At 36.3% G+C, this 13,478-nt stretch overlaps 1 protein-coding gene across 1 annotated transcript in view; it reads left to right on the top strand.

Moving 5' to 3' along the window:
* The window catches only part of SUGT1 (SGT1, suppressor of G2 allele of SKP1 (S. cerevisiae)), a 16,689-nt gene extending 3,211 nt beyond the window's left edge, over window positions 1–13,478 (top strand). The window contains exons 4-8 of the mRNA XM_010083244.1: window positions 66–162; window positions 1,200–1,307; window positions 11,189–11,279; window positions 12,122–12,303; window positions 12,941–13,478. Of these exons, the coding sequence (XP_010081546.1) occupies window positions 109–162; window positions 1,200–1,307; window positions 11,189–11,279; window positions 12,122–12,303; window positions 12,941–13,042 (537 nt within the window). The 5' untranslated portion in view covers window positions 66–108 and the 3' untranslated portion in view covers window positions 13,043–13,478. The remainder of the gene's footprint in view (window positions 1–65; window positions 163–1,199; window positions 1,308–11,188; window positions 11,280–12,121; window positions 12,304–12,940) is intronic.

Genomic DNA, 13,478 nt, shown 5'->3' with positions numbered 1-13,478 from the left:
TCTAGAGGAGGGGGAAGAAATCTAATTTTGTGTGTCTTCTGTTTTTCTTTTTTTTTGTTTTCCAGATATGACTGGTACCAAACAGAATCTCAAGTAATTGTGACTATAATGATCAAGAATGCACAAAAGGATGATGTCAGTGTGCAGTTCTCAGAGAAAGAGGTGATTTGTGTTGGTTATTGATACGGATCCCTAGATTCCCTAAGATTTAGTAATTAAAACAGTGAACATATCTGCTGCGATAGCATGAAAAAAATGGTACAGGTGCTCTTCTGTCTGAGCTTTTTTTTCTGTACGGTTAATTCTGTATATGTATTTACGCCAAATCAAGTGAACTGGGATCTATTACCACAGCAGTGTCCATAGGATTTATATACAAGTGGTAGTGTGCTGTGCATGCTGCAAAGGGAATGGCTGGTTTCCAGCTAACTGGGTATTTGGAGGGGTGGGGAGGAAGTGATCTGGACTTTAAATGTTTGAGCATGCATCCATCTGGAGTAGGAATAGACAGAGGCAAAGTATTAAAAAAGGTATGAATATCATGCTTTCAGACAATTATAGAAAAAGAATGAATATTGGTGCGTGGATTTTTCTTGGTTTTGGTATTACTAAAATTGTTCATGGCAGCAAAATACATATTTCAAAGAAGTGCAGTAATCTAGTGTAATACCATATGCCGTACTGATGATGTTCACGTTTAAGTTAGCTGAGAATATTGGAGAGTTAGGTGGTTCTTCTCAACTAAGTTACTATTGTGCAAACTACCAGAAGTACTTAGTTGTTACTCTCTGCTTTAGATTGTTAAAATTGTGTGAGCACATGCCACATAGTTTCTGTGTATTAGTAGGGAAGTTGCAAATTGTTTTCACATTCCATTGTTAATGTTGATACTTCATTTGCCATATAATTCTTTCCTCAAAGAATGCAGATCAAGTTGACAAGATAATAGTCTTTTTTAGTACTTGCTGGCTAAGAATTGAAATGTCCTGTTCATTTTCTAGCGTACTTTAGAAACACCTTGTTCAATAATACAGTAATGTAATGGCGTCGTCTGAAATTCTGACGCCTGATGCTTTAAGTGCCCTAGTGAAGGGTCATTAATTTAATCACTTAATCTTGGTGCCAAATGACAATCCTTTACTTGGAAATGGAAAACTGCTCTCAAAGATGACCAGAGACATGTTTTTAACTGTTAACAGATGAATGCATCAGTGAGACTTCCATCAGGTGAAGACTACAACTTAAAGCTTGTTCTTCTTCATTCTATAGTGCCAGAGCAAAGTACATTTAAAGTGCTTTCAACAAAGGTAAGCTTCTTAAAGTGTAAATTATTTCTTTGACTGTTCCTGATGTTGAAAACTTTTCTGCTTTATTGTCTTGTCTCTCTGCAACAGTCATGATACCTTGTTTTTCACAGAGAATTGCTGTTTCTTTCTTCAAGTTGCCTTGTAGCCAGCGGGAGGCTTTCTAAACTTGTGCAAATATCAGAAATAGTAAAATGATGGTGCTTACTGAAGTGCAAACAATAGTTATGTTGAGGATGCTTTTACTTGTTGCTGTAGAAAGAAGACACTGGTCTTCACTCTTACCATTCAGGTATTAGGTATGGACACCTTTCTGATAAACTTTTAGGAGCTGTTATTGCCTTAAGAAGCACTGTTATCTTTGTGTTCCCAAGAAATAAAAGTGACTTTTTGAGGATTTCACTGTTGAAATAATTCTTTACCAGCAAGAAAAGGTCATGAAGGGGTAAAGGTTAGCTGTATGATTGATTTGTTCTTGGCTTTTCAAGAGGGTGTATTCCACGCTGTTCCTGGAAATTTTATTTGCTTGGAGGCACTTCAAAGTTGCATGGTGCGCGAGAGAATGCTTTTGTCTCAGCATTTTGTTTCTTCTATGTTACAGGTATAGAAAAGTAAGAAACTGACTATGGTCTGGCATAGTATGTATTGTTGGTATAATGCATAGACAGACATATGCTTTGTCCATAGAGCCAAGCCCGAGTCTCTGAAGCAGGAATTTATTGTTGATTCTTTCCTTGTATTTCAGCAGTGGTTCTGCAGAGCTTTTGGAAATTCCTTTGTGCTCTCATGTTCCATTTTATCTGTTCCCTTCTCAGAAAGGTACTTATAATAGTTATTGTATCATTTCAGGGAAGAGAGACTTCAAGATGACATGAGAGGGTTGCCATAGAGAGTTGGTCTTGGTTTTCCACTCCTCACGCAGGGGAAGCTGGACAGGTTATGTGATTGAGTCATGCCCACTCTTACACTGTGGGGGATAAACAGAGTGGTCAAAGTATGTGGAAAATCTGCTAGTCCATTACTATTTCTATAAATTTGAGTGGAATGGGCATGGACCTTGTCAAGAGGAGTAACTGTGAGGCCCTGTTTGCTTTGTGTTCCTATCTAGCTTATGTTTTGCTTTTCATTTGTCTTGAAGTTTACCATTATTTTTATGAAGCATCTGCATGCTACTGAGCACTGTTGAAATGAACTTGGCTTTGCCTTCCTATGCTTCCATCTCTAGCCTGGGTTAATCTCTAGAACCTGATTTAGGTTGTGCTTCCTAAAGTGGTGTGACAGCTTTAGTTATGTTCAGGCAGTGTCTGAAACATAAATATTTAGTGTTTGTTTCCAAGTGTTACTGTTCCTGTATAATTGTGAGAGAATATTTTTGAGAGACAATGATATAAGAGAGAACATGGGAGGTGTTCTAACAGCAGAAGTCAGTGCTTCAGCATGTTCTTGCAGAGAACAGTAGTATAAGGACATCTGTGAAGGCATAGTGAAGGAATGCAATTTAAATGACGCCTCAGCTAATTCCGGTTCTGACCAGCAGATGGAGTCTGACTGAAGGAAAAAAAAAAATTAAAAGCAGATCTATGTTAAGCATGCAAAGATTTCTTTGAAGGCTTAGAATATTTTACTTTGAAAAACATTAAGTGCTTTAAAGGAATGGTGTGGCTTTAGTGTTTGAATACTAGAAATTCAGATTTCTTTTCAACAGTTTTGTGTATGTGCTTTATTCTATGAGTGGTATGGAACATACACAGTTACTACTTTGAATAAACTATTGTATTGCTTAGAACTTCTCAAACCCTTTACAGATTATTTTGTACTATTTACGTGAAGTCCTTTTGTAAGGACTTGGAAAGAAAGATGAAGTCTCATTAGCTTCCCAATTATATGAAGTTTTTACTACACACTTGTAAGGTAATTGTGTTTTCATGGGATAGGAACAGATTTGTTCTCATGGATTAATAATTTCAGATAAGAATAACTGCATGTGTTCGCACTGCTTTATTTTGTATTGCTGATTTGAATGTGTGAGCCACTTTGCCATTAGCATCAGGAGTCTGGTCTGTATTTTCCAATTATATGAGGGAACAGAGTGGAATATATGGGCAGGTTATATGGTGGATAGTTTGGGTTTCCCTTGAACTTCATAAAGCTAATTAATGTAATGAATAGAGAATGAAAGAACAAAACTGGCATATAATAGAACAATCCTGTGTGTTTTGGTAACTAAGAGAAGCTGGAGAGGGATTTCTCAGTACTGCTTGAAATTCAGTATCACTTGACAAATGCGAAGGAATAAAGGTAAGGATGCAAAATCAGGAGGAGAAAATAGCCTTAATTGTATTTGCAGGATTACAAATTATAAAATAACTGCAAAGAGCAGACAGGACTTACAGACTCTGGAATTGGTTCTTTCAGGGAATGTTAACAGTGGTGAAAAATGCAATTGGTTCCTTAGGAATTGTTTCTTTTCCAGCAGTGAAATAGAAATTATGCCTTTCAATAAATTCATGCTGTGTCTAGTTCTGAAATACACAGTATCTAGAAAAGAACAGAACTAGTGAATGGTAGAGATGCAGCATAGATGTTTGGAGGTGTTTGAAAGGTTTCTGTATGAGCAGAAGTAAATTAGTGTTCATAATCTGCAGACTTGACTTCAAGCTGTGAACTAGAAGAGGTAAAAACACTTGACGCCAACTCAAGAACATCATAATGCATAGGTGAAGTCCAGTTTTGAGATAAAATCTTAATCTCTTTCATTATACATCCTAATGTTGTATATTCTGTAATTGTCAGCAGTTTTACAGCCTGCCTTTAATAGTGGCTGTATGTGTTACTGCTGTGCTTGGAGACATTTTTTAACCTAATTAAAAAGTTTATTTGCTATTTAATAGCTATCACTATTTGCAAATTCAGCTTTGATTATTATTCCTGTTCACATTCAGTCATGAGTTACTTAGATTTACCCATTCTTGTTCAGCATATAATTCTAATGATCTGAGGCCTCAACTTAGTGTTCATGTGAGAAGCTGCTGAATACAACTGTATTGAGTCCTTGTCTTGAGGGAATTGCTATACATGCATAGCCATTCTGCATAAGAGAATGATGTGTGTTTAATCTCTGTTGCCAGCCATTTTTTCTTGTACATGAATAGCTAGTTGATGGTTCACAACTAGATCAATTGACGTTATTGGTTATGCTCCCCATCTGTCAAAGGTGTCTTGACTCCTTAGAGGAACATTACCGTAGTAGTCATCTGATGAAGCGAAAAGTAACAGCAGCACCAAAAACACTGTATAAACTTGAGATGTGTGTCTTACAAATGGAAGCTGATCTGATCTTTGTATGTAGCATGACTTTGTATGCAATAGATAGGATTTTGTGTATTGTGCTGGTCATCCTCAATTGTGCTCAGGTGTCAGGTGAAATGGGGGGAAAAAGTGTGCAACACTGACAACTGCAGGTTTTATTCATCATGTAACAGGAGGAATGTACTCATTACTGGTGCTACTTGTTTTTTCAGTTATTTCCAGAAGAGGGAGCCAGAATGTAAAGGCTGGAGCAAGTTTGTTCTTTGGAAATGGCCTGTGTGCAGTTATCCTGTAGCTTGGTGTGCATGGTACCGCTGTGCTCCCTTCCTAGAAGGAAAAAGGCATCAAAACTGAAAATGAGTGACCAAATATGTTTAAGACAAAACTAGCTGATCTGTCTCTGTCCAGAAAATACAGCAGGAAAGTAGAAGTACACAAATGGTGTAAGGATTTCTAATATTCTCAAACAGTTCTTTGTGCACAGTCAGCCATGCTTTCTTTTCTCTCTTCTGTTCAGTCTATCAATCAGTGTATTTGCAATTCCAGGGGAATATTCTTCCATGTTCTGTTGGAAACTTTGTAACGTGAGCAGTTTCTCTAGGTCTTCTTTTGTGTCCTAGGTGATGCTCAGCGTTTTCTTCCCTGTAGACCTAGAGGAGGAGAATGAGGCTGTGCTTTTAGCACAGGTCCTTATGAACTTGAAGGAAACTTGAGCTAGTGCTTTCTCTTTATCTTCCTCTCTGCTCTTGCATCTACAGATAGTCTGAGGACGATTACTGAGGGTTTTTACTTTTTAGTGGTTTGAGCTTTTTGCAAATGGTGACTTGTAGCTATTTAGAGACATTTGAGAAAGTGGTAAAAAGTGGTTTCTTTACCGCAGAACTATCCTTTAATTAGAGATCAAAGTTGTGCTGCAAACAGGCGAGGTGTTAGAAATCCTCAGCCTCTTTTTACTGTTGACATTTGTTACTTAATAGAGATGTCTGAGGTAGAAGCACACTCTCGGCAGCTTCATGCCTAGAATATGGTAGTGTGCATCAGTGGAATGTTTCTTTTCCTCAAATGAACATTTTGCCTTGCAAACTCTGAAATACTCTGTGTAGCTTACTGGAAAAGCACACCAATGCCTGTTACTAAATGTAAAGGAAAAGGCAAAGAGTGAAGCTGTTTCACACACTCTTGGACCGTCCTCAGAGTCTCTATTCAGAGGCAAATGTGCGCAAATAGATAAACAGAGGAACAGATTTATTTTAACTGAAGCTGGTTCTTTCCCTTGCAGTCTGATCCTTTAAAAGATACTTTTTTGTTTTGGGTATTTTCCTTAAATCGCTTGGAGACACTTGAATGCAGACCTCTCTGTTCTCATGTACTTGTTTTTCTCTGTGAGGCTTTCATGCAGATTCATATCTCCCATATATATTCTTGAGCGTTTTCTGTAAATTATAAACCGATATTTAAGATATGAGTTGGATACTTTTCTGAAATTTCTTGCATCTCTTAGGGCTAGTTGGAACAATTTCCTGGCTAGACCATAAAGAAATCTTTGCAATGATTGGCACAATATTTCCTTGTCTCAAAATAAGTTAGATTTTATTTTCTTCTTTTTGAATGCAGATGGGTGTGGGGCAGATTTAAACTTGTTAATACTCTGAGAACTATATTTTAAACAAATATATAAGTCAGTGCCCATGCTTTATATAAATACAAAAATGAAAACTATGCATAAGGGTTTTTCTCTGTCTTAAGTTGGATTTAAGAACTACATTGAGGATGTGATTACAAAGAGCTTTAGGATACCTAAATCATCTGTGTTGCTAGCTCCTTCTCTAAAATTCAAAATTTTAACAAGTGGTTGCTATGTAGTATTAGTGAGGTGGAAACTTTGACCTTTTTGCACTCTGTTGTCCATAGTACATAGCTGGCAAAGAATCTGAACAGTGCGCACTAAATCCCTTCTGTTGCAATATATTCTCTACAGAATAAATATGTTCACTATAATATATTTCTGATAATACTGTAGAGTTACTTTCATCCCAGTGTATTTAGTTTAAAATTATGGACCAAAGATCTTGGAATTCAGAATATAAGTAATGTATAAAAGGTCCTTGAAGAACTAGGATACCAAAATGTATGTGCATATGATCTTAGAAGTAGGTTTAAATAGGTCATACATTTTTAGAAGACAGTGCTAATTTGTCCTGCCCTTAAATTTAGGGAAGAAAATACATGGGGTGATTTAAAAATGACAACTCTAAACACTTTAAAGTTTACAACTGGGACAAAGCAGTCAGTAATTCAGTAAATGACTAAGTATTTGATTGGAAACCCTGAATTCTCATTTTTGTGTGTTTAATATAGCAAGACATCAGAATTTAAAAGGGTGTTTTTTGATACATCTTAAAATGAGTGGCTGAACTACTGCTTTGCCAGTTCTGATTTCCTTCGTCAATCTGAGCAGAGCTTGACACAAATTTGTCAGTGGAAACTGAACTTGCCCTTAGCATGGACTGTAAAATATGAAACACAGTAGAAATTAGGGGGAAAAAAATTATGTAACTTGTCAGTGTACACCAGAATCTTCTTTTAGGGAGGAAGATAAAAATTCTTTCCTTTTTAATGTTTCTCACTTAAACTTGCAACGTCTGTCCCAGAACATAAATTAAAGTGAAATTTTGTTCATCAGAAGTTTGGGCTTTTTAACAGTAAGCTTCTACCTAGAAAATTAATGTTAGCTAACTAACGTTGTGTTTATCTGTAGCTAAACAGAGAAATTCTTTCTTAAAACTAGATTAAATGCTCTTTTATGCCAGTTCTCTTAAGGGGGTTTTGTATTCTTACACTACAAAGGAACTAGACTTGCTTCTGAGAGTAACTCTGTGGCATCTTTTTGTGATAGCTAGCACTTGGATCAAGCTGCAAACAAACCTGTTTAAATCTCTGATAGGTTTTTAAAAATCAATTACTTTTACGACTAGAAGAGTCTACGGGTAGAAATTCCTCTATATTATTTCACTGTGGATGGGGTTTCTTCTAAACGATAAATCCTCTATTCGACCCCCTTTTCAGAGGGATAGGTTTTTCAAGACAGTATTTCAAACAAGCAGTGCATTAATTAGTCTGTCAAAATTCCGTGTTTCTTTTCCTTTTTGCTTTGCTCATTTTGAGCCCAAAATACCAGGAACTTAAAAATTACAATAGAAAGTGGATTATTTCTGAGTGGGAACTTTTTATACGTCATCTGTGTCCAGTTTTGGGCTTCCCAGTGCAAGAAGGGCACTAGCATAGTGGAGCAATTCCTAGTGTAGGGCTACCGAGATATTCAGGTGGCTGCACAGCATGAGCTACAAGGAGAAGCTGAGGAATTAGGCTTGTCCTTAAGTGGCATGCAGAGCTTTTAATTTGCAATTAATGTTTCCTGTCTTTTATTCTAAAGTTGGCATGAGGCACAGAGGCATGCGTTTTATGAAATATAAATGTTGAATCAAAGTAGTTGGCAAAGTGTTGATGTATTTCTCTTGCCTGAGTACTGAATTTTTTTCACAGGAGAGGAGAAAGCTAACAGTACTTGTGTGTTATGACACAAATGTCTGTACTGATCTGTTACTTGTCTGTTTGATAGCTGTCAGTATCCACTTTAAAATGTTCATTAAAATGCATTTATTGCCGTTTGTGCACGTAATTGGGACTCACAAAGTTGGTTCTCCATAGATCAAATAAAGCTCTCAAGTCGAAGAAATCCGGGCCTTTCACAAGCAGAATTTTATAGCTTTATATTTTTGAAAAGTGTGGTTGTATAATGGTATACAGCTAATGATTTCCCTAGTTTTGTTTCTGCCTACCACTTTGCCCAATGAGTAACTTCAACTGAAGTGGATGGAGTAGATGGGGTAGAGGTTTAATCATGTCATAAATAGCTCCTGTCTCAGTTTTTCAGCTGTCTGTACTTCCAGCTTGGCAGGGTTGAAATGGTTTAGATTTAAGAAATCTGAATCTTACACTGGGAATTAGTTTGTAGCGTTTCTTTTTCCTTAGGGATGTTTGTCATGTAGTACTGGCTTAGGGACAGTTCAGAGAGGGAAGTGTAAAAACCAGCACATTAAAAAAGGAGAGGAGGATTAGTGGAACAGCAAAAGTGAAGATCTTACTTTTTTTTCTTCTTTTTATGCATGGGCAGAGTACTCTGCTGAATAGCCAAAGGTCTTTATAAGGTTTCTTTGAGGAGGATTGTATTCTGAGAAGAAAAAAGTCCATGCTTAGTAACTCACATTGAGCATTATATTGCATTAGAGGTCATTCCTGGTGTGTATGAAGTAGTCTGTGTTTGAGATACTGAGATATACTGGTGGAAAGCCTGAAGCATAAGGGTAAGAGGAGATGGCGAAGGAGTAAACAAACAGAAGAGAAATTGAAGAGGTGTAGGGTTGAGCAGTCTAAGTATCAAGCATTTTGTCTTTTTTTTTTTTAATAAAACATATGGGGGGATGCAGTAATAAGCAGAGTATAAAATCAAGCCTCCTCTATGTAAATGTGCAACTGAATTGATAACACAGTTCCCTCAGGTTGAGAAAGAGCTACATAGGAAGCAAGGGAGGGACAAGTTGTTCTAAATTAATACTCACATTTCACTTCTAACTGATTAGTGCCTTTATAAGTGGCTAATTAACTGTTTGACTCATGAGATCTAAATCCATTGGAAAAAACACAACCTGCTAGTTCTGGCACTCGTGGAACTACTTGTTTGTCTTATATATAAATATACAAATATTTTAGCTTCCTTAAGCTAATCGCAGAGCATTAGATTTGGGCATAGGCATTCAGAGATGAACTTCAAGATTGTAGTTTCCAAAGTGTTTTTTAAAAAGTCCAGTGAAGGAAGCTTTACTGACTTTAGTTTTACTGAAGACTAATTATTGGCACAGTTTGATTGCTACTTCTGCATAGTTTTGACAGAAATCTCTGTGTCCTTACAGATTGCAGTATTAAACTGTGGAATACAAGCCTTCTTTAGGTACAGTAAATTGAACAACTGGAGTAATACAGTATTTTATTTTGTTATCTTTGGTTCTGTGACTTTAACTACTTAAAAAACGGATACCTTGATGCTTAATTTGTGACTTGTAAAGTTGCTAAAAACACTGGAAATTAAACACACACAGGGAGTGGGAAGTCAAATACACATGGGTATTGGACTTAACAAGCTTACTGAAACTCTTCCCTGCCTTGAAGGGCATTCCTTGCCTCATGTCTTCACCTTTTTGTTATTTAGTACAAGTTAGTGGTGGAAAATAAATATTCACTTGTCTAGGGAAATGGTAGCTTCCCCAGGGGCAAAAAAATAAAAGGAAGCAATCATAATTGAATATTCTGATTCTTAAAATGCAGCATGTTTGCAAACATGGAAGCTTTGAGACTTAAATGAGCTCATTTCTTTATTTTTAAAAGGTATCTGAGTCTGTGGCTTACCACTGACTGATTTGAAGAATGGATTAAATAAAGTTCAAATTTCAGATCAACATGATGCTGTGCAAGGAGCTTGCTGCTAGGATCTCTAGGGTTGGCTTTTACAGTGATGCCTTTGTTCTTGGGTCTGCAGGGATCCCCAGGTTACAGTGGCTTTAGGTAGAACTAAGAACTTGCTTCTGCTGAGTTGTTCACAAATAAAGAACTGCTGAAGTTTAGCAAGGACTGATTTCAGTTAATTAATATCATCACATGAACTTTGTGGCATTTTAAGTGAATTTGTCATTTGGAGTGAGGTTAGACAGTCCTTGTTTTGCACACATTGTTTTGCAACTTTGTAACCCTGTAACCAAAGGATAAGGTTAATTACAAGAAAAGATTTCAATGTGGTTGTCTAAAGGGATTATGTGTAGTTCCGAACAGGGCATGACATACCTCACTTAATTTTGTTTTTCCTATGATAATTGCAACCATATCCATTTTTAATTGCCAGTTTTGTCAATAAATACTAGAAAGTTTTCTCAATAGAAGTGTGTGTTCATTGAACCAAATGAATACAGCTTCTAAATTTCTCCAGTACGAAGATCTGTATAGTCCCAGGCTGTTTCTCTGATTTGTGTACTACACATCAAATATGAATTTTTTTGGTGGATGATATGTAAACCTGGATAAAGTTGGATTTTGCAGTCCTTCAAAAGTGCTATTTAATCATTAGAGCTGTTTGGCAAGAAAGGGATGCTTGAAAGGTAATACTTTGGTGCCTGGCAGTACAGAGACATTGGGACTGATCATGATGTTTGGCATGCTAAAATTTACAAAAAGAATCAAGTGACTGGTAAGCAAAAGAAAGTAAGTGGTACTAATCGAAAGGGTAAAATTCTGATACAAGAGCTATGCAGCTGTATAAGAGCTTAGTTGACATCTCTTGAAGTTATATAACTATGTCTTTAAGGTAGGTAAGTTTTGCTAAAATACAGGCTTCATATTAGAGGCTGTATTTCTAAAAACAAATTTATTTATTTTCTTACTGCTGCAAGATCCAGCTACTTTGAAATCATTCAGCAGAACTGTTTGCCATCTGGATTAATTTGTTCTTTGTCTTGTGTTTTTTCTAGGTTGAGATAAAAATGAAGAAGCCAGAGGCCGTAAGATGGGAGAAGCTGGAGGGACAAGGAGATTCTCCTAAGTTAAAGCAATTTACACCAGGTTTGTTCTCTGAACTATTAAGTATTAAATGGTATATTTAGTTATTTGCAGTTATTAATAATATTTTTGTGTTAAATATTGTTAATAAAATCACAGCTTCATATATACAATGAAAAATGTAATAGTCTTGTTTCTACTGGCAAGAACTGACAGAAAAAGTCTGTAGTGCTTTACTAAAACGTATGTATTAAATTTAGTCATAACTTCCATTAGTCTGATGGATTGTTAAGGATATATGCTTGTCATTAATTCTTTTGGGTTTTTCTGTTTGGCTATCTGTTTTGCTCAGTGTTTTGCAGTTCTATGCATTGTCATGCCTCTGTTGTTCCTTAAATAATTATTACTAAGTATTCAGTCTCTCTTGAAAAGTAATACTCTCACAGTTTTTTCAAGACAAATTAACAATCTGTCTTTGAGAGAGTTTGAATTTCCTGATTTATTGATTTCATATAGTTTTTTAAAGTTAGCTCAAATTTTCCTATGGCTCTACACTGCTGGCTTTTTTATTTTTCTTATTGTCAGCCAATATCTTCAGCCTCATTTTGACTTTAATTATTTGTGTTGCTGTTGTCCTACTTTTTTTTTTTTTGTTGGATAGCTAAATTATGTTACTGCTTACTTAATTCATCAGCTGCAAAAGTTTACTTTTTAGTCTCTAACGTTTCTTAGTTTCCGTTATTTTTGTTACTGCAATGCTTATATCAATGAGGAGGAATCCAATTGCGTTTTCCGATTCGTGTTCCATTATCATCTCTGATTCATCAGATACATATGTGTCTATATGTTCTCTGCTGCTCTAAAAGGCGTGAGAAAATGTTTCATTAACTCACTTCTGTTTTCAGATACCCAGCACTTGTATCCATCATCCTCTCACTATACAAGGAACTGGGACAAACTGGTAGTTGAAATCAAAGAAGAGGAGAAGAATGAGAAGTTAGAAGGAGATGCTGCTTTAAACAAACTCTTTCAGCAGATTTATTCAGATGGTACAGATGAAGTGAAACGTGCCATGAACAAATCATTTGTAAGTCTTCACTCTCTTCTCTGAAGAAATGTGTAACTTCTGCACACTGACACAATTTACTAAGCTTTGTGTGAACTGGGAAGCCTCTATCTACCAAAACCTCAGGCCTATAACGAATGGCAGTGGTTCTGTTGGAGATAATTGGTATAACAAGTCTCTGAAAGCTCTGGTGAATGTGACTAAGACCAAGTTTGTGTCTCAGTGAAGCTTGTGCTTTGTCACTGGTCTCTGTTTAAATCAGTGTCATCAAAGGAGATACATGTTTTTGGCTCATCTAGAGCTTGAATAGTTACCATGAGTGAAAGGATCAAATTCCTTTTAATTGTTTATATCTGGTTCCTTTTATTTGTAGCCCTCATATGCAAGAACCTGACTGACCTTTTAAAAGCTTCTTGTTAATGTAGTAACATCTCATTGTGTCCAGTACCGATAAAAGTATTGTTGGCCTGAAGATTACGGACTGATGGCTTTGTCACATTTTATTCTATATATACACAGAATTCCTGTGTAACTTGCTTCTACATGAAGCTACATTCTTCGCCTTTCTTTAGAATTTGTTAATCTGCTGTAAGAAATGTGTCTTTTTTATTACTAGAATTCCTCTAGCAAGCTAAACAACCTTTCTCTCATATTGCAGATGGAGTCTGGAGGCACAGTTCTGAGTACCAACTGGTCTGATGTTGGTAAAAGGAAGGTAGAAGTAAATCCTCCTGATGACATGGAATGGAAAAAATTCTAATCCTATTTTTAATCTTTTACCATCTGTGTGTTGCCATAGTCATGTACTGACCACTGTGTATGGACATAGCATTCTTGGATTCAAAGCACTGAATGTTCCCTTGGAAACAGGAATTGTCTTTGCATTTTGCGTGCTTTAGAAATTCCTTCATCTGCAGATGTTAAAGATAGACTCGAGTGGAACCCTGTTTTCATCATCTCTGTCTAATTTTTGAAAATTGAGTCAAACAGTCTAAATTTTCTACCGCCTTTATCAGCTCTGCTCTTTGGGGACAGAGTGGTCTCTAATGGGTTGGTCAGGATTATTGCCTTACGCCTGATATTTCTGTTCAATAACTTATTATGTCTTGGCAACTTTGGGTAAAAACACTTTTCAACAACAGTGTTAAAATTGTTTACTCTCTAACTCTGCTGAATAAAACTGTAAATATAACTTT

The sequence above is a fragment of the Pterocles gutturalis genome, unplaced genomic scaffold (genome assembly GCF_000699245.1).
Source record: "Pterocles gutturalis isolate BGI_N339 unplaced genomic scaffold, ASM69924v1 scaffold27365, whole genome shotgun sequence".
NCBI lineage: Eukaryota > Metazoa > Chordata > Aves > Pterocliformes > Pteroclidae > Pterocles > Pterocles gutturalis.
This window is presented reverse-complemented; position numbering and strand designations above follow the sequence as displayed.